The 25,423-nt window shown below is 45.7% G+C and overlaps 2 protein-coding genes across 5 annotated transcripts in view; one reads left to right on the top strand and one right to left on the bottom strand.

Moving 5' to 3' along the window:
* The window catches only part of WWP1 (WW domain containing E3 ubiquitin protein ligase 1), a 180,587-nt gene that overhangs the window by 142,200 nt on the left and 12,964 nt on the right, over nucleotides 1-25,423 (top strand). For all 4 annotated transcript variants that reach the window (XM_073330654.1, XM_073330652.1, XM_073330653.1 and 1 more), the window contains 4 exons: nucleotides 8,558-8,691; nucleotides 8,784-8,924; nucleotides 11,261-11,381; nucleotides 18,832-18,936. In XM_073330654.1, the coding sequence (XP_073186755.1) occupies nucleotides 8,558-8,691; nucleotides 8,784-8,924; nucleotides 11,261-11,381; nucleotides 18,832-18,936 (501 nt within the window). The remainder of the gene's footprint in view (nucleotides 1-8,557; nucleotides 8,692-8,783; nucleotides 8,925-11,260; nucleotides 11,382-18,831; nucleotides 18,937-25,423) is intronic.
* Nucleotides 1,465-3,843, bottom strand: LOC140906546 (uncharacterized). The gene is made up of 2 exons (XM_073330656.1): nucleotides 2,714-3,843; nucleotides 1,465-2,125 (listed from the first exon to the last, which is right to left on the bottom strand). Exons 1-2 carry the CDS (start codon nucleotides 3,294-3,296, stop codon nucleotides 1,974-1,976), a joined length of 735 nt encoding a protein of 244 aa, XP_073186757.1. The 5' UTR covers nucleotides 3,297-3,843; the 3' UTR covers nucleotides 1,465-1,973.

Below are 25,423 nucleotides of genomic sequence, written 5' to 3'. Positions count from 1 at the left end.
TTTTTCTGTGCGGACGCCATACCAAGGCAAGCATGGAGGCCGCTGAGCTCATTTTGGCAATTAGGAGCACATCAACCACCACACGCATTATCCAGCAGTATATGCAGCACCAGAACATGGCAACGCGATACCGGGCGAGGAGGCGACGTCAGCGCGGTCCCGTGAGTGATCAGGACATGGACACAGATTTCTCTGAAAGCATGGGCCCTGACAATGCATGCATCATGATGCTAATGGGGCAGGTTCATGCTGTGGAACGCCGATTCTGGGCTCGGGAAACAAGCACAGACTGGTGGGACCGCATAGTGTTGCAGGTCTGGGACGATTCCCAGTGGCTGCGAAACTTTCGCATGCGTAAGGGCACTTTCATGGAACTTTGTGACTTGCTTTCCCCTGCCCTGAAGCGCATGAATACCAAGATGAGAGCAGCCCTCACAGTTGAGAAGCGAGTGACGATAGCCCTGTGGAAGCTTGCAACGCCAGACAGCTACCGGTCAGTTGGGAATCAATTTGGAGTGGGCAAATCTACTGTGTGGGCTGCTGTGATGCAAGTAGCTCACGCAATCAAAGATATGCTGATATCAAGGGTAGTGACCCTGGGAAATGTGCAGGTCATAGTGGATGGCTTTGCTGCAATGGGATTCCCTAACTGTGGTGGGGCTATAGACGGAACCCATATCCCTATCTTGGCACCGGAGCACCAAGCCGCCGAGTACATAAACCGCAAGGGGTACTTTTCGATAGTGCTGCAAGCTCTGGTGGATCACAAGGGACGTTTCACCAACATCAACGTGGGATGGCCGGGAAAGGTGCATGATGCTCGCATCTTCAGGAACTCTGGTCTGTTTCAAAAGCTGCAGGAAGGGACTTTATTCCTAGACCAGAAAATAACTGTTGGGGATGTTGAAATGCCTATATGTATCCTTGGGGACCCAGCCTACCCCTTAATGCCATGGCTCATGAAGCCGTACACAGGCAGCCTGGACAGTAGTCAGGAGCTGTTCAACTACAGGCTGAGCAAGTGCAGAATGGTGGTAGAATGTGCATTTGGACGTTTAAAGGCGCGCTGGTGCAGTTTACTGACTCGCTTAGACCTCAGCGAAACCAATATTCCCACTGTTATTACTGCTTGCTGTGTGCTCCACAATATCTGTGAGAGTAAGGGGGAGACGTTTATGGCGGGGTGGGAGGCTGAGGCAAATCGCCTAGCTGCTGGTTACGCGCAGCCAGACACCAGGGCGGTTAGAAGAGCACAGGAGGGCGCGGTACGCATCAGAGAAGCTTTGAAAACCAGTTTCATGACTGGCCAGGCTACGGTGTGAAAGTTCTGTTTGTTTCTCCTTGATGAAACCCCCCGCCCCTTGGTTCACTCTACTTCCCTGTAAGCTAACCACCCTCCCCTCCTCCCTTTAATCATTGCTTGCAGAGGCAATAAAGTCATTGCTGCTTCACAGTCATGCATTCGTTATTCATTCATCACACAAATAGGGAGATGACTACCAAGGTATCCCAGGAGGGGTGGTGGAGGAGGGAAGGAAAATGCCACACAGCACTTTAAGCACAGCACTTTAAAAGTTTACAACTTTAAAATTTATTGAATGACAGCCTTCTTTTTTTTGGGCAATCCTCTGTGGTGGAGTGGCTGGGTGGCCGGAGGCCCCCCCACCACGTTCTTGGGCGTCTGGGTGTGGAGGCTATGGAACTTGGGGAGGAGGGCGGTTGGTTACAAAGGGGCAGCAGTGGCAGTCTGTGCTCCAGCTGCCTTTGCTGCAGCTCAACCATACACTGGAGCATACTGGTTTGGTCCTGCAGCAGCCTCAGCATTGAATCCTGCCTCCTCTCATCACGCTGCCGCCACATTTGAGCTTCAGCCCTGTCTTCAGCCCGCCACTTACTCTCTTCAGCCCGCCACTTACTCTCTTCAGCCCTCCACCTCTCCTCCCGGTCATTTTGTGCTTTCCTGCACTCTGACATTATTTGCCTCCACGCATTCGTCTGTGCTCTGTCAGTGTGGGAGGACAGCATGAGCTCGGAGAACATTTCATCGCGAGTGCGTTTTTTTTCTTTCTAAGCTTCACTAGCCTCTGGGAAGGAGAAGATCCTGTGATCATTGAAACACATGCAGCTGGTGGAGAAAAAAAAAGGGACAGCGGTATTTAAAAAGACACATTTTATAAAACAGTGGCTACACTCTTTCAGGGTAAACCTTGCTGTTAACATTACATACATAGCACATGTGCTTTCGTTACAAGGTCGCATTTTGCCTCCTCCCACCGCGTGACTACCCCCTCAACCTTCCCCCCTCCCTGTGGCTAACAGCGGGGAACATTTCTGTTTAGCCACAGGCAAACAGCCCAGCAGGAACGGGCTCCTCTGAGTGTCCCCTGAAGAAAAGCACTCTATTTCAACCAGGTGACGATGAATTATATCTCACTCTCCTGAGGATAACACAGAGAGAGAAAGAACGGATTTTGGTTGAATGCCAGCAAACATACACTGCAATGCTTTGTTCTACAGTGATTCCCGAGTACGTGTTACTGGCCTGGAGTGGTAAAGTGTCCTACCATGAAGGACGAAATAAGGCTGCCCTCCCCAGAAACCTTTTGCAAAGGCTTTAGGACTACATCTAGGAGAACCGCAAATGCCAGGGCAAAGTAATCCTTTCACATGCTTGCTTTTAAACCATGTATAGCATTTTAAAAGGTACACTCACCAGAGGTCCCTTCTCCGCCTGCTGGGTCCAGGAGGCAGCCTTGGGTGGGTTCGGGGGGTAGTGGCTCCAGGTCTAGGGTGAGAAACAGTTCCTGGCTGTCGGGAAAACCGGTTTCTCCGCTTGCTTGCTGTGAGCTATCTACAACCTCCTCCTCATCATCATCTTCTTCGTCCCCAAAACCTACTTCCGTATTGCCTCCATCTCCATTGAAGGAGTCAAACAACACGGCTGGGGTAGTGGTGGCTGAACCCCCTAAAATGGCATGCAGCTCATCATAGAAGCGGCATGTTTGGAGCTCTGACCCAGAGCGGCTGTTCGCCTCTCTGGTTTTCTGGTAGGCTTGCCTCAGCTCCTTCAGTTTCACGCGGCACTGCTTCGGGTCCCTGTTATGGCCTCTGTCCTTCATGCCCTGGGAGATTTTGACAAAGGTTTTGGCATTTCGAAAACTGGAACGGAGTTCTGATAGCACGGATTCCTCTCCCCAAACAGCGATCAGATCCCGTACCTCCCATTCGGTCCATGCTGGAGCTCTTTTGCGATTCTGGGACTCCATCATGGTCACCTGTGCTGATGAGCTCTGCATGGTCACCTGCAGCTTGCCACGCTGGCCAAACAGGAAATGAGATTCAAAAGTTCGCGGTTCTTTTCCTGTCTACCTGGCCAGTGCATCTGAGTTGAGAGTGCTGTCCAGAGCGGTCAGAATGGAGCACTCTGGGATAGCTCCCGGAGGCCAATACCATCGAATTGTGTCCACAGTACCCCAAATTCGAGCCGGCAACGTCGATTTAAGCGCTAATCCACTTGTCAGGGGTGGAGTAAGGAAATCGATTTTAAGAGCCCTTTAAGTCGAAATAAAGGGCTTCATTGTGTGGACGGGTGCAGGTTTAAATCAATTTAACGCTGCTAAATTCGACCTAAAGTCCTAGTGTAGACCAGGGCTTTGAGATCACTTAGCCAGCTTTTAATCCATTAAATATGTGCAATATTAATTTTCTATCATTCCAGTTTTTTAATTAAATGGTTATGTGGTACCAAGTCAAATGCTTTACAGGAATCTAAGTATATTGCATCAACTCTATTACCTTTATCAGCTAAACTTGTAATCTTATTTTTAAAAAATCAAGTTAGTTTGACACAATCTGTTTTCCATAGACCTAGGTTGATGGCATTAATTATATTTGCCCTCTTTGAATTCTTTATTAATCAAGTCAGGTATCAGCTGCTTCATTATCTTGCTCAGGTTCATTGTCAGACTGAGAGGCATATAATTATCCAGGTAATCCCATTTACTCTTTTTAAATAGTTGCACAACTTTAGCTTTCTTCCAGTCTTCTGGAATGTATCCAGTGTTCCAAGACTTATTGAAAGCTAGCATTTGTGATCTAGCAAGCTCTTCAGCCAGCTCATTTAAAACTTTTTGATGCAAATTATCCAGACCTGCTGATTTTAAAATGTCTAATTCAGTACCCTTGTACATATGTATTATAATTACATGATCACATGCTACTTTTTTTCTACATGATCCTTGCCTCATTCAGGACAGAGGGTGGGACAGTGCTGTGGGGCTGAATCAGGGTTGTATAGTGAATGAGGCTGTTGTCTGTAGGACCCTGATTCATTTGCTGCAGAAGTTTGAAGATAGGGGATTTCAGGAAAAGAAAAGATGATGGTGATGCTTCTTGAAGCTTTTAGCGCTGTGAATTACCTTGTTGCCACCTACCTCCAGCGTGAGGGAGTCCTGTTTGTACTAGCTGGGTGTTAGCTCCCTAAAGCAAGCAGCCTGTCAGCCACTCAGTACTCTTCTCTGGGCTATACCAGCCCTGCCTTTGCTCAAGCCCAGAGTCCCTTCACAGTGTCACCCTGTGGTATCCAGCCACTGATTACTGGATACCCAAAGAAATCCCAGATCCTTTGTTCCCAAAGGAAGAAGTGTACCCCAGTTTACCAGATTTGCTTTACCCCACTGCTCCTGTATTACACACAGCACTTGAGTTCAGTGATAGCAAACAAAAGAAAATTGATTTAGGAAAGAATAGTTTCAAATAGAAACAAGTGCAAGTGATGTAAACAGATGATTACATATAAAACAAAATCATAAAATGCGAACTAGGGCCCATGCTTATTAATAGTTACCTTTTCTATCTCTTAAAGTAGATTCTCACTGCAAAGTTCAGTTTTTTGCAGTGCTTGATAGCCCGAAGGAGATAGGACGCAGTCTTTCACGAAGCAATCCCAATCATCAAGGTACCTCCTCAGTGAATGGATCCAGAGTGTCTTTTTCTCCACCATGTAGTATATTAAATCAGTCTTTTGTCTTTATTCATAGACAGAGCAATCCCCTTGCTATATTTTGTCTTTGATGGTTTTCCATTGGCTTTTCTGAGTTGGTGCAAAGGTAGACAATTGAAGCAATATGTTACATAATGGATTAGGCAGAGAGTCATGACAACTCCCTTCTATGTAAATGGGCCATCATCAAGACACATTATTCCCTGGTGATTCACTTTCACTCCAAGATCATATGGGCATAATTTTCAGTGTAGTTACATTATTCCTTAAATATGACCTGTACACACACTTCCCAATGATTATGAGTAAGTTACAAGCTTTCACACGCTACCCTTTATGAATAAATACATGAAAGCAGTTCATTAGGTGTAGTGAATTTGTCATGTCTGAGACAGGCTTGTAAATAACAATCAATCCTTTGCCAGTTGGTACCAATGGACCTCTGTCACAGTGGTCTCCTGGTGAAGGCAGTTAAATGCCACCCTGGAGAACAGATTCTACTCCTGACTATGTCTTGAAGTTCCTTTGTAATGGATGGAAAGTTGCTTAAAACCAGAATTTTCACAGGTGGTCACTAATAGTGTGGTGTTCATGTTTTGGGTGTCAAGTGCAAGACATCTGGGACCAGATTTGCAGAAATGTTGAGCACTCACAACAGCAACTAAAGTCAAGTAGAGCTCTGCTTTGAATATTTAAAACATACTCTTAAAAAAATCGGGCTCTAGGTGTCTGAAGTTAAGCACCCAAAATTAGTGGACGTGTTTGACAATTTGGGTTTTAATCCATCTGTCCCTCAATTCTCTAGGCATAAAATGGGAAAATCATCATCTACTTTCACACGGGTTTTGTGTAGATAAGTTCATTAGTGCTTTGAAGCACTCTGATACTTTGGTGAGGGCACCATAAAAATATATTGGAGGAAATTAACAATTTTGTATTCCGTACATGGTTTGAATAGCGTTAGGTAAATAAGGCTTAGGGCCACGCAACACATGTGAAGGGTAAAAAGAATGATTGAATAACTACCCATTCCATAAATGAGGCAGGGATGCTGTGGAAAAACGTAATATGTGTTTTTAAAAACTGTGTCATAATACATATGGCTGAATTAAGTTTGCACAGGCAATCTTAACTCTGTCATTTCCTAAATTTTGAGGGCTTGACTTTGCAACCTTAATGTTGTTTCAACATAAGATGATTTTTTTAGCTGGCAGCGGTGGTTGTGTAATTTCATAGATTTTCAAAAAAGCAAATTCCATCTGGCATCATACTGACACCTGCATGAGTCATCAGCAAATCTGGAATCTTTAGGTTCACCGTAAAGACCTCTGCTACTTGAGCTAATGATATAACTGATAGCAATAGTAGGTTATCATCCTCTACATGGAATGCATTAGAGAGAGAGACATGTGCCAGTAGAATTCACAAGTATTTGCTGACAGCAGAGGAATGGTGAGACTCAAAAAACTTGGCTTCCATTCTAGACTGTGAAGGGGAGTAAGTCCTAGTAGTCACAGACCTATGTGTACGCTCCCCCTATGCTGGAACCCGTCTGTCCCATCTCATTAAAGTCCCTGTTCTGTCTTTTCCCTATCATTGTCTCCTGGTCCCAGTCCCATTTTCATTTCCCACACCATCTCAGTCTCCACTCTTCAGGATTGGGCTCCCTGTCAGTTTGTCTCCCTCTACATGCCACTATATGTTCTGAAGTGCACCAGATGTGACCAACTACAGCATACAATGTTCTGATTAGGGTAATGAAAGCAATCCTTGTAATTCCTCATAACTCTGATTCAGAGTGTATTATCTTGCGTGCAAGAATCAAACTAAGTTCAAACCAAAGATAAAGGTTTGGAATCACTGATGACCACAATGTGGACACTCTTGATCAATCCTGCTGCTTGAGAAATCTGAACAATGCATACCTACACAAAGCCAAGTAAGCAGCCTGTGAGGTGCTTGCTTGACAAAGTAAATGCAACTGAAAACAGTGTCTTATAGTGGGAAATGTGAGGCAACCTTAATAGGTAGCGCTACCAGTCCCAACTGTAATATATAGATACTAATCCAAGATGGCAGTCTACTTAATTGTTAGGGGGTTTTTTTTCTGAAATTAAACATTTCTGGCTTGGTAGGTTGTGGTGCAAAAGTAGTTTGTTAGAAGTGATTTTGAATGAGGTAACGGTAGAGCATACCATTTTTGAAGGTCACTCCACACGTAAGAGTCATTCTGAAAGAAATGCAGACATTTGTGAGAAGAGATGTTAGGGATAATAAGGCGGGGATCATTGGCAGACTAGGCGCAGAAAATAAAAAGAAACAAGGTGAAAGGTAAGAGCTGACGGATATTGAAAGGCAAGTAATTTGTAATCAAAAGTGAGTAGTGAAATGTTCATCAAAACTTTACTTCTCAGGCATGTAATAATAGGATGAGTACTTTTTAAAAGCCTGCATAAGTTGAAATGTAGCTTTTAGCCATCTGGCAGGTCCAGAGAGCTTCTTAACTTTTGGTCATACATATTTTTATCAGTAATGAAATCCCAACTATTTTTTTTGTTTTTTAAGAGCGTTCTCTCAGTGCCAAGTAAATATAAGCAACACAGTTTACAATCCTATTGTAGAACAAAGATCAGAGAAATGAACAAAAAAGAGATTGATGGTCAATGCAATTTGGGATTTTCTTATAAAAAGACTATACACATAAGATAGGAAAAATTCACTAAAAATAAAAAGTAGTATTAAATATCTAGAAAGTGACATACAACATAGACTTTAATCTAAAAGGGGGGAAATTAATCCCCTTAGTGAGTAAAATGCAGTGGATCAGAACTGAGCAAAGCTAAGGGTCTCACAGAAGAGAGATTGTGTTCTTTTATGTTTGTCAAGTGCTTGGCGCATAGTTAGTGTTACTGCTATGTAAAGAACAAATAAAATTAATAACCAGAACAGATCCTGTGTGTGTGCATATGCATATGTCTGCGCACACACTCAGAAAATAGGGATGACAGTAAAAATATTTCAATCAAAGGGTCACATTTCCAAAGTCTATTTAATTGACCCATGAGGAATCTCTTTCAGAAGTATTTCAATGATTGACTTTTAAAAATCTTTTTTACATGCTGTAATACTAATTTTTTTTTTTTCTAGATAGAGCAGTAGTACGTTAGGAGCATCAAGTGACCATTGCTTTTAAGCACACATGCCAATACAGCTTAGGAAGACATGTTAGATGTTTTCTGTCAGGCTTACTGTTACATAGAAAAATAATATACCTAAGATTTTACAACTTATGTAATTATAAAGAATCATTGCCAAACCAAATATCTATCAAAAATTTATATTCGTTTCTTTATACTTGCCATTTTATGGGGCGGGGGTTGTTTTGTTTTGTTTTGTTTCTGTTGCGGTTTTTTGAGACATCTAAGTGCTACTCTTGGTGGACAATTTTTTTTCATCTGCTATTTTCATAACTTCTTTTCCCAAAGATTACTTGAGCCATGCAAAAATGAGTTGAAGAAATTGTCATTTAAACTTTTTTCTTCCTCCCCTCTACAGGCATTGTTTCATGGCAAATTTATTGACACGGGTTTTTCTCTGCCATTCTACAAGCGCATGCTAAGTAAGAAACTTACTATTAAAGATTTGGAATCTATTGATACTGAATTTTATAATTCCCTAATTTGGATAAGGTTTGTAGATTTTTTTCAGATGTTTATAGTTTTAAAAAATAGTTAAATGTTTATATTTGTTTGATTTTTCTTTTGCTTGTTTCTTTCCACAGGGACAACAACATTGAAGAGTGTAATTTAGAAATGTACTTTTGTGTTGACATGGAACTTTTGGGAAAAGTTACTTCTCATGAACTGAAATCAGGAGGCTCAAATATCTTGGTAACTGAGGACAACAAAGAAGAATACATTGGGTAGGCAATTACAGGAGTTTAAAAGAATGCCAAATATTTTTTAATTTTCTTCTGTTGCTTTAGTCAGTCTTTATTTGGCAAATTTATGAATATTTTTCCCTACATATTTAAGAAGCAGAAGCCAACCTGTTTGCTTTCTCCCCCTTCTTCCTTATATAGTCTTGGAGAGCTTTACTGAATGGAGAGTTCACACATGATAACTTTGTATATCTTACCAAATAGCATATTTTTTGTTTTGTTTTTAATTTCCTAGGTACTCATGACCTGAGTAGTGTATAGAGTGTCTGGGTGTATAATATGAACTGTATACAAGTTTAAAAACATTTTAGGGTTTCAAATTCAAGTGTGTGTGTAGGGGGGAGAGAGACATTTTGACAATGGGTTCACAGCTGTTCTCTGACAGTAAAGAAATGTAAAGACTTGAGCACTCCTGGATTCAAATCCAGGTTTAATAGAGCAATATGCTTCAGTGATTACAGGTAAGGCTATGGGTTAGTCCCGGGTATTTTTAGTAAAAGTCACAGACAGATCACAGGCAAAAAACAAAAAATCACAGCCTGTGACCTGTCCATGACTTATACTATAAATACCCCTCACTAAATCTTGGGGGCGGACAATCTGGGGGACCTGCTGCTGGGGGGTGGGGCAACCCGGGGGGCCAGCGGGACCTGACTAGCAGCTGGTGTGACTGGCCCTGGGGCTGCCCTAGCAGCTTGCTGCAGAGCCACTCCAGCAGCGACTGGTGTGGCTGTCCCCAGGGCCACCTGAGCAGCAGGCCTCGGAGCCAGCTGATTGGGTGGCCCTGGGGTCAGCCACATTGGCCTCTGCAGAAGTCACGGAGGTCACAGAACGTCACAGAATCCATGACTTCCACAATCTCTGTGACAAACACAGAGCCCTATTTGTAGGCTCTTCTGCCCCTGTAACCCCTTCCTGTCTCTGTCCCTCTATTCTTAGCTACCCACCCAAGCTTTTGCCCTTTTCCCCCTCTGATCCTATCCAAGCCCTCTTCCACCTGCTTCTATTAAACCTCCCCTACCTTAACTAACATCCCTTTCCTCCTCTACACCTATTTGCCCTATCTGTTCCCACCGACAGGCTAGTGTTCTCCTTCCTCTGATGCTGTGCCACCCAGGTCCTGCAGCTCCTTCTCTCCTTGTCTGTCCATCTATACATCCCCCCTACTCCCCAAATTGTGCGTTCCAATGTAGCTGTTCCTCATTCTCCCTCTCATTACCTGGATGCCAACACGGGGACCACTAAGAGCACAGCACAGCGTCACCTGCTCAGTTCCTGTGTGCTCAGTTCTGCAGTCCTGGGCTGGAGCATGGCGAGTTGCTTTGTGGGGATGACATATGCGTAGTCAGTCAGCACATTGGAGCTTAGAAGTTCTGGAGCACATTCAGGCAGACAGTCTTCAGAGATTTTTGTCTGTCAAACTAACAAGTCTCTGAGCATGTGTGAATTGAGATTTTTTTTTTGAGGTTCTTAACTTGGCTTAATTTAGCAAATTTTCATGGGGATAACAAAAGTCACCTCTGACACTAGAATGATTCCCCTCCCCCCGCTCCTGCTAGATATAAAATCGCTGCTCCAAAGCTTGAAGTTTCTTAGTTAAATGATTGTATGTTTTTTTTATTAACATTTGCTAAACAATGTATTTTCCCCTAATCTTTGCATTTAGAAAAGATAGACTATTTCAGCTGAAATCTCGTCTCCTCCTCCTTCTCCTCCTCCTCTTCCCCCCCCCCCCCCGCACAAAAATAAAACAGCATGAGGCAGACATCCTGAATGGAAGATGTCTGCAGTTTGACTAAGTTAAAAGCAACTGAAAACAGGGTCTTATAATGGGAAGTGTTGGGCAGGCTGAACTTCTGGGGAACGATCAGATCTGCCTATAATACTTTTTTGGAGGGGCAAGTATTTTTTCAGAATTAATGGACACCATCTGCACACCAAGATTATAGTAATTTTGATGTAGCTCAAATGTTGTTCCTAAACAGATTGATAGTGTTCCTTTCAATTAAGAGTTTTCATCCTGAAGGATGGCATCACAGCACTTGAAAAATTGATAGTTCAGATTGCAGACTAGCAGTAATAAAGAGTATAACTCTGGATAGGGAAAGGAACTCAAGATCAAGATACTGCTCTGAAGTTAGTGTTTACAACATTGTGGACCTGATTCTGCTCTATACTGGTTTAAATCAGTAGTAACGCCATTGTAGTTTGTGGAGTTGCACCAGTGTAAAAGAGAGTAGAATCAGGCCCTAATATGTATAAAAGGGGTAACCTTCCCAACACATTAATTCTTTTCTCTAAAATTTCTTTTTTTCCAGCCTAATGGCAGAATGGCGTTTTTCTCGGGGAGTAAGAGAACAAACCAAAGCTTTCCTTGATGGTTTTAATGAAGTTGTTCCCCTTCAGTGGCTACAGTATTTTGATGAAAAGGAGTTGGAGGTGAGGATTTATTTTGTTTTATATCTTTATTTTTTATGTTAACATTTTGATATTCTAAGGAAGATTGACTATCTGGTATATGGCTTGATTAATGAAAAGGTCATTATGAATCCGATATCTATAATGTACTGTTAAAATAGAAATATAATTTCTATCAAACGGGGTCAGGACCTCCAGCTACTGCCATTAGATAGTCTGATGAGGGGGGTGTCATAGCAAATTGCCAAAACATGGTGACTGCTAGATCCAGGGGCAGTGTATTAAGAGGATGTAATGAAAAGCTCTACTCCCTACTACTGAGTCCCATGTACAGCTATTATTTTTTTTACGTTCTCCCCAGTCTACACGCACAAAGCTATTCTCCAATGAAGCAATATTTGAAGATGAAAAGGAGCTGGCTACCTGGACCCTGCCAGTCACAGAATTCAGCTAGTTTTTCACCATAGTTAAGTGGCATTTTCTTGTAGTGGACTGTGATGTCAGGGTAGAGAGTAGGAGCTAAAACACCACCCTTAATTCCACTTGGCCAGCAGTCCTCAGCTGCTGCCTCCTCGCCCCCTCACTCCTTTACCAGGTGCCACTTCAACCCATCTAGCACAGAGCACCCACCCACCCACCACCAGAAACTACTGCCATCAGGCATCTCTCAAACAGCACCTCCACCCAAACCAGTCATGGTTACTTTCCTTGATTCCAGTCAAACAGTCCTCTGCAGCCACAAAGGAATTGGGGTTGTGGTATAAAAAGATTGTGGGAATTGGATAACAAGAACCTACCTTGAGAGCTGTTCAGGAGGGGGACTGTTTCTTCACAGCACCTAGCATAGTGGGCCCCTGATTCTTGAATAGTGTTCCCAAAAGCTATTGCAGTACAAATAACAGATGGACATGACATTATTAGTCAATAGGCTAATGGTTTTAGATGGAGGAAGGAGTGACATGTTGTTCTTTGAGTAGATGCAGCCGTGTATTCCATTTATGCGTGTGTACGCCCAGTGCACCAGAGCTGGAGAATTTTGCCGAGCTGTACCCCTAGGAGGTGGCACTTGCATCTCATGCTCATTGCCCTACCACTGGCTATCTGAGGGAGCGCCACCTCAACCCTCCTTAGTTCCTTCTCATTGCCTGTGGCTAGAGTCAGAGATCTGTGTGGTTCTTCACAATCTCTCTCTATCTCTTAGTGTTTTTTCTAGTTGTATATAATTTAGTTAGTACCCTTAGTATTAGTTAGATTTAGTGTTAGACTTACATAAGTATTTACCTCACCATGGTTTAAACATTGTCCATCGTGGGGGAGACAAAGATCCCCCGTGTGGTGTTTGCTGTGCTTGGGTGAGGCCCACATCAAGGAGCAGTGTTCGATTTGTAGATTGTTCACACAACGGACTCAGGTGGCTAGGGACCTTCACCTAAAGCAGCACCTGCTTGAACAGGTGATTCAGCCTGCTTCAGCACCAAGGTCCTTGTCACTTCAGAGGTCGCCCTTGAGTTCTGAGAGTGCTGCTGTTTTGTGCTCTAGGGCTGGTGACTCTCTTAAGAGATGGAGGAGCTGTTCCCTGTCGAGTGCACCAAGGAAAAGGTTACATAAGACCAGTTGAGACCACTCCAGTTCTCACAGGGACTTTTCTCTCCTCCAGAGAGAACATGGACCTGCACAGTGCTAGCGCTGTCGCATGGGATGGTACAGGTGCCTCTGACCGCTCTCCAGTACTACTCAGGGTTGTCAGAGACCCTGCATCATCAACTCCAGTTTTGGCCCTGGACGTCTGTTGAGTCTGGTACCAATGATGGTGATGCCAGCACCAGCTGTTTCCACGCTGGCAGCAATGGACCTCCACTGTTTTTCCATCCCAACACCTGTTGGTCCAGGACTTTGCGAGGGCTACATCATTTATAGTGATATTGGCTGGGTGGGCTGCTGAACCCTTGGGTCTGTCTGCACCACACCCCAGTGTTCTCCTTCCGCAGTTTGCAGAAGTGGGATGGGTGTTGGCCTTGGCATAAGGGACTTCCTTGGCCCTGGGAAACTCCAAGGCACCATTGCATTCAGCTCCGCCGATGTTACCATGGCAGCTCACTGCTCTCCACTTTGGCACCGTTAGCTACTTCGGTACCTGGCTCCGGGAAAAATGGGGGGCATAGTGAGTGCCGGCGCTACTGTTTCCACCATTGGTGCCAGTCCCTTGTTCATTCTGGGCAATGGATAAATCAGATTCTTTACTCGTCCCCTCAGGACTAGCTCCACCTTTATCCCCGGAAACCCGAGGCTCCTCGGTGTCGAGATCGGGATCTTCCTCCTCCCACTCTCCATCACCTGGCTCACATCAGGGGCCATTTATGGAGCACCCTGGATATCAAGATTAGCATTCATCTTGCAGTCAGGACGGGGGGGCCCTGGCCTGGCGCCTACTGGTCACCAATGCTGTCCTTATGCCCAGTGACCTCTATGGAATCTGTCACAGAGTTTGCACTCTTCATCTTGTTCTAAGGTGAGATCATCAGGCAGGTCAGTGGTGGGGACTGATGATCCACCGCAGGCTAAGGCAACAGTGAGTCTTCCCCCTGTGCGGCCGATGGAGTTGTCCTTTCCACTTCCAACTGTCGAGGAGCAAGATTGGGCTTTGGCCCAGTTAACCACCTCTTCGTCGTCCCCAGATGATTCAGCAGTGCCCAATTCTTCCTCTCTTTCAGTGCCTGAGGATTTCAAAGCCTACCAGGACCTGTTGCAGCATGTCTGTGGGCATTCAGACAGAGTTTCTGAAGGAGAATACCCATAAGTTGTTGGATGTCCTGCAACTATCAGCTCCTGGGAGAATGTCCCTTTCTATTAATGATGGGCTCCTAGAGCCTTCAAAGTTTCTTTGTAGCATGTTGGCTTCAGTACCACATACTGCAAAGCATGTGGAGGAAATGCTGTTTTGTCCTGGTGCAGGGATTTGAAGGCTTTTACTCCCATCTGGTCCCAAATTCTCTGATTATAATCATGATGAATGATAGAGCCCAGCAAGGCAAATTTAAGTCCACTCCAAGACATTATTGCAATCTGCACAAGACGTTGTGGACACTTTGGCCAGAGTTATGGCCTCTATGGGGACCATGAAGAAGGCACCCTGGTGGCAGAAATCAGGCATTGCTCCTGATATGCACCATGCTATAGAGGATTTGCTCTTTGAAGGCTGGATGCTATTTTCAGACAATGCAGAGTCTCGGCTGCATTCCTTCAAGGATTCTAGGCTGCCTTACGTCCTTTGGGAGTGTATATACTGACAGTGCAAAGGCACCACATGGTGGCCAATAGCAGTAGCAGTACTGTCCGCAATACATCTTTGGACAGCCTTTTCCTCCTGCAAGTCAGCGGGAACCCAGAAAGATACATAGGTCCCAGAGTAGGAGGCATTTTAGTCGGGGTTTGGCCAATCAACACACCTTCCCACAGTATCTTCTGAGTGCCCATTTTGACTCCTTTATTCAGAGCAGTGGTCCAGTCATCACTCTTTACACCACTTCTGTTCAGAGACAGGTTGGCTTGCTTTTATGGGTGTTGGCCTTGTGGGGCTCGATCACAACCAACAGCTGCGTCTTAAGCATTATCAGATCAGGCTATGCTATCCAGTTCCTCTCCACTCCTCATTCCCACTTTCCCTCTCCATCCCTCTTCAGGGACCCCCTCACAAGATACTCCTCGAGCAGGTCCACTCTCTACTGGCTTTGGTGGAGGATGTTCCTCCAGAACACTGGCTTCAGGGCTACTATTCCCAGTACTTTCTGGTTCCCAAATCCAAAGGGGGGGTAAGACCCATTCTTGGCCTTCACAACCTCAACAAATATATCAGGTACGTGAGGTTCTGAATGGTCACCCTATCAACTGACCTCCCCACATTGTCTCAGAATGACTGTTTTGGTGCCCTGGACCTTCAGAATGCCTGTTTTCATGTGGCGATTTTGCTGAGCCACAAAAAATTCCTCCAATTCATTGTGGCGAAGTGCCATTTTCAGTACATGGTGCTGCCTTTTGGTCACTGACATCTCCCTGATGGGCTGGGGAGCACATCTGGGGTTGCTGAAAGTTCAGGATCTATGGTCTGAGCAGGAGTCCTCACTGCATATTAACATAAATGGAGTTTCAGGCCATCTATGAGGCTTGCCTGGCCTCTCTGAACCACATCAGGGGCTGAGTTGTTCACGTACTTACCAACAATATCACTCCAATATATTATGTGAACAGGCCAGGGGTGACTCACTTCAGGATGCTCTGCCAAGAGGCGATCAGGTTGTGTGAGTTCTGCCTTGAGGAGAGTATCACCCTGACGGCTGATCACTTGTCTGGGGCCCAAAATCATCTTGCAAGAATTGTTCCCTGAATCACGAGTGGTCCCCGAAGAGGAGAGTCTTGCAGGTCGTCTTTGCAGCGTGGGGTATTCTGACGATCGACCTGTTTGCTACAAGGGACAACAAGAAAGGCTGTCCTGCTCAGTCCAGACTCCCTGACCAACACCTTCCATCTCAGGTGGCAGTCAGTTCTTCTGTACCCTTTTCCTCCAGTTCTGAAGCTGAATTCCTCCAAAGCTGAAAGTGGGTCGAGACAAGCTTACCTCATTCCCCAGACGTGACTGAGGCAGTATTGGTTCTGACCTTCTCACGCTGTCAGTTCAGCCTCCAATATCCCTTCCTCACCATCCAGACCTCATGTAGAATCACGGTTGCACCTTGCATCTTGCATTCAGCTCCCTGCATCTCACCGGGTGGTTGCTTGGTTGAATGAGGAGGAAGTGTGTTATCAGTGGGCATTCAACAGGTACTACTCAAAAGCAGAAAGCCCTCTACCAGAATCACCTATTCGGCAAAATGGATTGGCCTGCAGAGTTCAGCTGATGCTGACCTCTATCCAGGACATCTTGGAGTACTTGCTGCATCTTCAGTCATCGGGCCTTTAGCTCAATGAGTGTGCTCCTAGTGGCGATTTTCAGCATTTCATCCCCCCATTCATGGAAGATCACTTTTTTCCAATGTCAAGGTAACAAGATTCTTAAAAGGGCTTCTTTGTCTCCATTCTCCAGTCAAAGAGCCAGTTCCTCTGTGTGAGTGGAGTTGTTGTGACCTGGCTCATGGGAATGCAGTGCCACTCATTCAAATTTGGCCTACCTGGACTTGTCAGCCCAGCTCTGACGGTACCCGAAATAAACCCTGCTTTAGCTGATGCTCCTGGAAGAGAGTTCTACTGCAAGGCACCACAAGGTGGTGCAGTATCCCACAAGTGTGACTATTCAGAATGATCTTGAACTCTGGTTACAGGTAAGTAATCTTCATTTTTGTCTGAGTAAGGACTTCTGAATTGGGTCCTTATATAGTGCTCATTTCTACAGACTGCTAACTGCTTCTGGTGAAATCATAGAAGATTAGGGTTGGAAGAGACCTCAGGAGGTCATCTAGTCCAACGCCCTGCACAAAGCAGGACCAACCCCAACTAAATCATCCCAGCCAGGGCTTTGTCAAGCCAGGCCTTAAAAACCTCTAGGGATGGAGATTCCACTACTTTCCTAGGTAACCCATTCCAGTGCTTCACTACCTTCCTAGTGAAATAGTTTTTCCCTAATATCCAACCTAGACCTCCCCCACTGCAACTTGAGACCATTACTCCTTGTTTGGTCATCTGCCACCACTGAGAACAGCCTAGCTCCATCCTCTTTGGAACCCCCCTTCAGGTAGTTGAAGGCTGCTATCAAATCTCTCCTCACTCTTCTCTTCTGCAGACTAAATAAGCCCAGTTCCCTCAGCCTCTCCTCATAAGTCATGTGCCCCAGCCCCCTGATAATTTTCGTTGCCCTCCACTGGACTCTCTCCAATTTGTCCACATCCTTTCTGTAGTGGGGGGCCCAAAACTGTACACAATACTCCAGATGTGGCCTCACCAGTGCTGAATAGAGGGGAATAATCAATTCCCTCAATCTCCTGGCAATGCTCCTACTAATGCAGCCCAAAATGCCATTAGCCTTCTAGTTAACAAGGGCACACTGTTGACTCATATCCAGTTTCTTGTCCACTGTAATCCCCAGAACTGCCACTTAGCCAGTCAGTCCCCAGCCTCTAGGAGTGCATGGGATTCTTCTGTCCTAAGTGCTGGACTCTGCATTTGTTCTTGTTGAACCTCATCAGATCTCTTTTAGCCCAATCCTCCAATTTGTTTAGGTCACTCTGGACCCTATCCCTACCCTTCCGCGTATATACCTCTTCCCCTAGCTTAGTGTCATCTGCGAACTTGCTTAGGGTACAATCCAGCCCATCATTCAGATCATTAATGAAGATGTTGAACAAAACCAGCCCCAGGACAGACCACTGGGGCACTCCGCTTGATATTGGCTGCCATCTGGACATGGAGCCGTTGTTCCCTACCTGTTGATCCTGACAATCTAGCCAGCTTTCTATCCACATTATAGTCCATTCAACCAATCCATACTTTTTTAACTTGCTGGCAAGAATACTATGGGAGACCGTATCAAACAAGATACATCACGTCCACCGCTTTCCCCATATCCATAGAGCCAGTTATCTTATCATAGAAGGCAGTCAGGTTGGTCAGGCATGACTTGCTCTTGGTGAATCCATATTGACTGTTCCTGATCACCTTCCTCTTCTCCAAGTGCTTCAAAATAGATTCCTTGAGGACCTGTTCCATGATTTTTTCAGGGACTGAGCTGATGCTCACCAGTCTGTAGTTTCCCCGGATTCTCCTTCCATTTTTAAGAGATGGGCACTATATTTGCTTTTTTCCCATCGTCTGGGACCTCCCCCGATCATCACAAGTTTTCAAAGATAATGGCCAATGGCTCTGCAATCAGCCAACTCCCTCAGCGCCCTCAGATGCATTAGATCCAGCGCCATGGACTTGTCCATGTCCAGCTTTTCTAAATAGTCCTTAACCTGTTCTTTCACCACTGAGGGCTGCTCACCTCCTCCCCATACTGTGCTGTCCAGTGCAGCAGTCTGGGAGCTGACCTTGTCTGTGAAGACTGAGGCAAAAAAAGCATTGAGTACTTCAGCTTTTTCCACATCATCTGTCACTAGGTTGCCTCCCCCATTCAGTAAGAGTTCCACACTTTCCCTGACCACCTCCTTGTTGCTAACATACCTGAGCACCATAGACTTCCGTTGAATTTAGTGATAGTATTGTGTGCTGAACACCTCACAGGATTGGGCCCCGGGTGAGAGTACTCTTCAGAGCACTTAACAAACAAGAACTAATAAAGCTTCATGGTGCCCTATGAGGTAAGTAAAGAGTAGAGAAGAGTTGGATTAGAATGCAGGAGTTCTTGGTTCTGTGTTCAGACCAAACTTTTTGACTCCTCTTCATTGTGCAGATGTCTTTCATCTAGAGTACATAATAATTAAAAGTTAGTACAGTGCATCTATAATGATATGATGGAGAAGTAGTTAAATGGTTGTTTATTTTCCAGGTTATGCTCTGTGGCATGCAAGAGGTTGATTTAGCAGATTGGCAAAGGAACACCGTTTATCGTCATTATACAAGAAATAGCAAGCAGATCATATGGTTCTGGCAGGTATGATGCTCATAAATTTTTTTATTTTCCTGTTCTCTTTTAGACAAAAGTTATGGAAACAGTTATATTCCTGTTCAAAACCTGTTAAAAAATCTGGCCTTTTTTTTTATTGTTAGAAAAGGAATACTTATTTTCAGAGACTTTCTTGGTATACTATTGTAATGTATTAATCTCCATTTTAGACTGTTTTACTTCTGGTATATGCCTAAGAGGTTTTTTTAAACCTCTAGTAATTTCTGTCTAATTCTCTACTTTAGATAGTAGTTATATGGCTGGGGTGAGGGAACATAAGCTGTGTCCAGGCTTCCAGTTTTCTGTTCGTCCCACTCCCCACCATCCCCCAGTGTCAAAAGAGGGACTACTAGTTACTTTTATAAATTGTTTGGGGAGTTATCCACATAGCACATAGCTTTTTGGGTTTAATAGTTTGTTCTTATTTTCTGTATTATATTTTACTTTTTAGGTTTGATTGTTACACTGTAGTTAAGACTGAAGAGCTTGTATTTTTAGCATTAGTTAACAGTAGTCTTCGTTACATTGTTCTGTTAAATGTAGACATTTATCTGACACAGTTACTTCCTATGTTAAGAATATGATAAACTGTGGGGTTTTTTAGATAGTGGTAACTGTTGAAAAATATTGACATTTGTAATAATGACTGCTGTAAAGTTATTTTCAGGTTTGAGCCTGTCTTAGAATGTGAAGAGAAGAGAAATATCCTATACTCTCCAAAAATGTACCAAGAATTCACCCAGGAGATTAAAACCAGCAGTCACAGCCAGTACATTTTCTACTGTGTTCTATGTCACTTTGGCTTAGTGATCTGCTTAAGAATGCCAGCAGGAAAAGTCAGACATCCCCAATCCTCTAAGACTGATTTGAACTATTTAGTGTGAACTATTTGAACTATTTCAAGGGCCATTGATTCATATGCTACAACTTTGTCAATTTACAAGAAACTAATTATTGAAAGATTCCTAGCAAATGGTAAAATAACTGAATAGTGTTTCAACATTTACAGAGCACTGATGTCTTTCAGTTGCACATGTCTCTAAGAAAGACAAGATTAAAGTAATGCCTATGCTATCTCACTCATACAAGAAAAAAGTTACTTTTACTTTATCCCCCTTCTAACTAATAAAGGCTTCTTGGCTTGGATTCGCCAGTCTACTAAGGCCACTTTGTATCATGTAAGCCTTAAAGTGACCAGAGATGGCCAGCAGAAAATTGTCATCCTTCAAGGGAACTTTCCATTGGGAGGAAAGGTGGTGGAAGTGCTTCTACACAAGCTGTACCCCATCTTTCCTTCTATGGTCATAATAGGTGATAGGAAGCATGTTGGGGCATTCTGTGGACAGGATGGAGAGGGAGAAGGAGCATGGTGGAGCGAAGCTCTACTACACCTGATCCTTCACTGTTGTGACAATCCTAAGGGACTGTATGCAGTAGTGTCAGAGAAAGCTTCTCCTGTGGAGATCTAACTTGTGTCAGAGATTAGTGGCTAAAGATTATGTACATGCGACTGCATCACTGCAACTCACCTCTTGACTGCAGTTGAGCTTCGTGCAGGCAGAGTGGATAATTTTCACCATTATGATTTAGACTTTGACAAGTAGCCCAATCTGGGATGGTCTATGAACTACATTTAGTTAATATGTTGCCTTCAGCACGACACATGCTCAGTATTTTCATGGTAGAAGCCTTCATAGCTCCAATAAGAATGATGAAGATAAATGGTCTTTCAGTTAGGTCCTACTTAATCTATATTGGTGAGGATTTGAGTGACTGGGTGCCAAGTCAGGAGCTGACTCAGCACATCCTGTTATATTAGGATAAAAGTGCAGCCTTTAAAAACTATAACTACTCTGCCTTGATTGGTATTTAAAAGATTATTACCACACTCAATCAAAATAGCAAAAATATTCTGAGGGACATGCCCTATGCATGTAATGTCCTATGCGTACTCCATTTCAACTGCCCCTTTGATCAGACACTTTTTGTAGCATTGCCCATTTGGTCCACACGTGCACCCTAGCTATCCTTGTACCCTGAACCAAAGGTATATAGAGCAGTGTTGAACAAACCACCTTCGTTTCCTTCTCAACCACCTTGCGTTTGAGACTGAGCATCTGTAGGGAAGCTGGAGCATAGGTAGCCTGGCCTAGCAGTCATAACTGGGCTGGGGGTCTACACATCAGAATGGTAGTCAGTGAGCAGGGGTCAGAATAATCGCTGGAGCCAGGTTCAATGAGCGCGAGTCAGGGTGAAAGTCAGACTGTGGTCGGAGACTAGATCAGAGGTAGTACCATACCAGGATAGAATCAGGAGGCAGGAGCAGAGTCTGGCAGGGATCAGAGGCCAGAGATCAGGAGATGAGGTGAGGTCTGGAGTTGTAGCAGGTCCAAAGTCTGTCCTGTTGTCCAGACAACTTCCTGGGGCACCCTCCAAGGTTAAATACAGTGCTTGGCCAATCAGAGGGCTTCAAGGTGCTTTCAGTCTGGGTTTCTTGGGCAGTACTTCCTGGGGCGCCTCCTAATCACAGTGCTCCCTGACTCTGGCTCTGAATGTCCTGCTGGTGGCACTGTGGGAACGTCAGCTGTCCCAGGCTCCGCAGACCCAGGCTCTAGTCCCCGGATCCTTAAAATATCTTGCACTGGCTACTTCATACTTAGTTGGTTTTTTTTTCCCTTAGGGAATAGCTTCAAGGTTTTACTTTGTTGTTTAGGTATTAGTCCCCTTTTTAGTTTTTACTAGTTAGAGTAATGTTTTTGAGGGGACTTTTTTGAGCGACTCATTATTTCCCTCCCCACAATCCGCCAGGGGCCTTTCCTTCTTTGAAAGATTTTATTCTCAAGTTATGCCTAGATCCTCTGGATCTAAACATTGCCTCACTTGCTGGGATTCTGTCCCAGTTAGCAATGGTCATTCTCACTGTATCCACTACTTAGGGGATACCCATGTGCCATCAAAGTGTAAAATTTGTTCAGGGTTTAAGAGTAGGTCCAGAAAAAACAGGGAGATTAATCTTAGGCTCCTCATTAGTGCTCCGGTCAATCTGCGTCACACCCAGGCCCTGATACGCCCCGCCCCTGTACAGCGGTCTTCCAAGGAGCACAGTGCCCCATTGACCTGTGCAGCCACCCCCAGATAGTCATGTGAGAGAAAGACTTGCAGAAAGAGAAACTCCAGATCCTTTTAAGAAGTCAGTGCCAAGAAACCTAGGTCACCACAGTGACATGCTGTTTTGGAGAGCTCCTGTCCCAGAAAGAGACTCCAAGCTCTGCCAATACCAAGAACCCCTCAGCTAAGGCTTCAGGAATTTGAGTCCTGTGGTACTAGCATCACTCAGTCCTGAAACCGGCCTTGGTACCACCCAGTCACAATCTTGGTGCTAAGAATAGTAAGGATTCTGCACAATCTTTTGATTGTATACCATACAAGGCAAATGGACTGCAAAGAGTCCATTCTCCATATCAACCTCCTGGAACTCAGGGCAGTCAGAGTTGTCTGCAGCAGTTTCCTTGCTATGGTCAAGAGTCAATGTGTACTATATGCTTCTCCTTGATGATACAAGAGTCACCCTTTGGGAAGAAGCAATATAACTATGGAACTGGTTCATAGCTCATCAGATTTTCATTTTGCCTCATGCTTAACAGGTCTGTAGAACACCATAGCCAATAGTTCGAGCAGATACTTCTGCCAGGACCACAAGTAGAAAATCAACAACCTGATTCTCAAGCATACATTCCGCACATTAGGTTTTCCAGAAATAGATCTGTTTGCTACCACCATCAACAGAAAGAGTTGAAAGTTCTGCTCAAGAGGGAGTCTAGGGCATCAGTCTCTGGGAGATTCTTTCCTCATGTCTAAGGCTGTGATTTTTTCAGGGAGGTCATGGAAGTCACCTGACTTTCTGGGACTTTCCTTTGCCTGCAGGCACTGCCCCCACAGCTCTCATTAGCCACAGTTCCTGGCCAATGGGAGCTGCGGAGCCTGCACTCAGGGCAGAGGCAGTGTGCAGAGCTGCCTGGCCGCGCCTCTGCCTAGGAGCTGAGGGAGGGGCCGCTAGCCCTGCCCTTCCAGGGAGGCGTGGAGCCAGGTAGGGAGCCTGCTAGCCCTGCCCCCACTTACCTCCCGAGCACCTGCGACACCTCCAAGCTGCCCCTTTCCCCTCAAGATTTAGTCATGGGTATATAGTACAAGTCGTGTATAGGCGCCTTCATGGCGCCCAATATAGGGTCCCACTGACACCCCACCCCCTCAGTTCCTTCTTACCGCCCAGGACGGCAAGCTGGAACTTTGTTCACTCTTACAGCAAGTGCCTTAACAGTGTCTTTTGTTCATAGTTCAATAGTTGTTCTCTATAGTTATGCTTTTTTCATATAGTTACTAGTGGTTTGTTAAATAGTTTGTTTCCCTTCAGGGGTATGCCTGGGTTTCCGGGATTTAAACTCTGAGTGTCCTGTGGAAAGTTTATGCCCAAGAGTGATCCTCACTCGTCTTGCTTGCGGTGCCTTGGTGAGACTCACCAAGAGGACAAGTGCCGCATTTGCAAGGGTTTCCGCCCAAGAACCCATAAGGACAGAGAGCAGAGACTCAAACTCCTGCTCATGGAGGCAGCATTGAGACTGCAATCTGACCCGGGACCTAACGACCCGGCACCAAGCACATCCTCTTCGGTGTATAGGACTCCAGCGCCAACGGCACGCGAAATGGGCTCAGCTAAAGACTCTAAAGCCCACCAGCACTGCCACTGCTCGGGACATAGGGCGTCGGCCTCAGTTCAGCACTGCTGTCCGTCTCCAGTGCCGGTAAAGAAGAGAGGCCGGTGAGGGACCGATCACCTCCCTTGAAAGCTAAGGGGCCAGCGGCATGTGCGAGTGGCTCAGGGCAGACCGCCTCTGCCTCGCTTTCACCCAGGGTTTCGTCAAGTCCGAACCCTCCTCGGTCCCCGGACCATCTGGTGGACATACAACCACCGTCAACGCCGGAGGTGTTTGAGGTGGCAATGGACCTGATGCACCTCCCAGTGCCGCCCTCCCCCCAAAGGAGGGACAAATCCCCAGTGACCGCACTCCCCCTGTTCCACTCCAAGGATAAGCCAACCATGATGGCCCGTCAGTCTCCATCTCCAGCATCGCCTGCACAGACGCAGGAAGCACACTGCTCCCTGGAGTCAAGTCGTCATTCGTTGGTGACCCAGGGGACTGCTCCTCCGTGGTCATCTTATTCGGAGACCTCGGAGTCGGAGGTGGACTCAGCTCGATCTAGGAGATCGCGGAGCAGAAGGTCCAGGTTCTGGTGCAGTCACCAACCATACCTGGCACCGTGGCAGCAACAGTAGCAACCACTTGCTCAATGGCCTTTCTGGACTCCCTACGCTTACCATCAGAGCCAGGGTCAAGTCTACGGCCCATGCTCCAGAACGGTGTTGGTGTCTTGAGCATCGTTCGTGCCACAATCGCCGCTGATGATGGCACCGCCCTTGGGGGGAGTGGTTCCGCCAACTCACATGGTTTCGGCACCAGTACCTCAGCCAGCTCCGGCACAGGCTCTCCAGGTGACGGCACTGGTGGAAGCCTCAGCTCCGTCCCTACTGACCCCGACAGTCTCGGTCCCGCCAGATTTGTCTGCCCCAGCACCAGTTGCAGTGCAGAGTTCTTCATCAGTACTGGCTCCACAGTCTGAGTACTGCATGCCAAGGGACCCCAGGGGGGCTGAGGTCAGTGAACTGGGCCCACCTCCTGTTCTCAATCCTCATCCTCACCTGATGAAGCGGTCGTGGGGACTTCGACGGCCCCAGCTTTGGAGGACAACCGGGTTCTTCAATAGCTTTTGAGTTGGGCTGCCCAAAGCCTGGGGATTCAGTCAGAGGAAGTGGAAGAGGATTTAGACCCTGTCATAGACATCCTGGCTCCCTCTGGCCCATCCAGGGTTGCATTGCCATTTATCAAGTCGATAACAGAAACATCTAAAAACTTGTGGCAAACCCCTGCTTCTCTGGCACATACGGCCAAGAAATTAGAGCACTGCTACTTTGTTCCCTCTAGAGGGTATGAACATCTTTACACCCACCCTCCTCCGGACTCTTTGTGGTCAACACGGCCAATCAGAGAGAACGTCAAGGGTTTCAATGATCCACCCGTAAAAACAGGGATGCCAAGAAACTGGACCTATTTGGCCGAAAGGTCTACTCGACAGGAGGCCTGCAACTTCGTATAGCCAACCAGCAGGCCATAGTAAGCCACTACGGGCATAACACCTGCTCGTCTATGGCTAAGTTTACAGAACTTCTGCCCCAGGAAGCTCGGGGGGAGTTCTCTGTGCTCATGGAGGAGGAAAAATTGGTCTCCCAAGCGTCTTCGCAAGCTGCCTTGGACTGCGGCGGATGCGGCCTCCTGCACTTAGGCCACAGGGGTGGTTATGAGGAGAGGCTCCTGGCTACAGGTATCTGATCTTCCCCACGAGGTCCAGCAGACCATTCAAG

The sequence above is a fragment of the Lepidochelys kempii genome, chromosome 2 (genome assembly GCF_965140265.1).
Source record: "Lepidochelys kempii isolate rLepKem1 chromosome 2, rLepKem1.hap2, whole genome shotgun sequence".
In the NCBI taxonomy this organism is placed as follows: domain Eukaryota; kingdom Metazoa; phylum Chordata; order Testudines; family Cheloniidae; genus Lepidochelys; species Lepidochelys kempii.
This window is presented reverse-complemented; position numbering and strand designations above follow the sequence as displayed.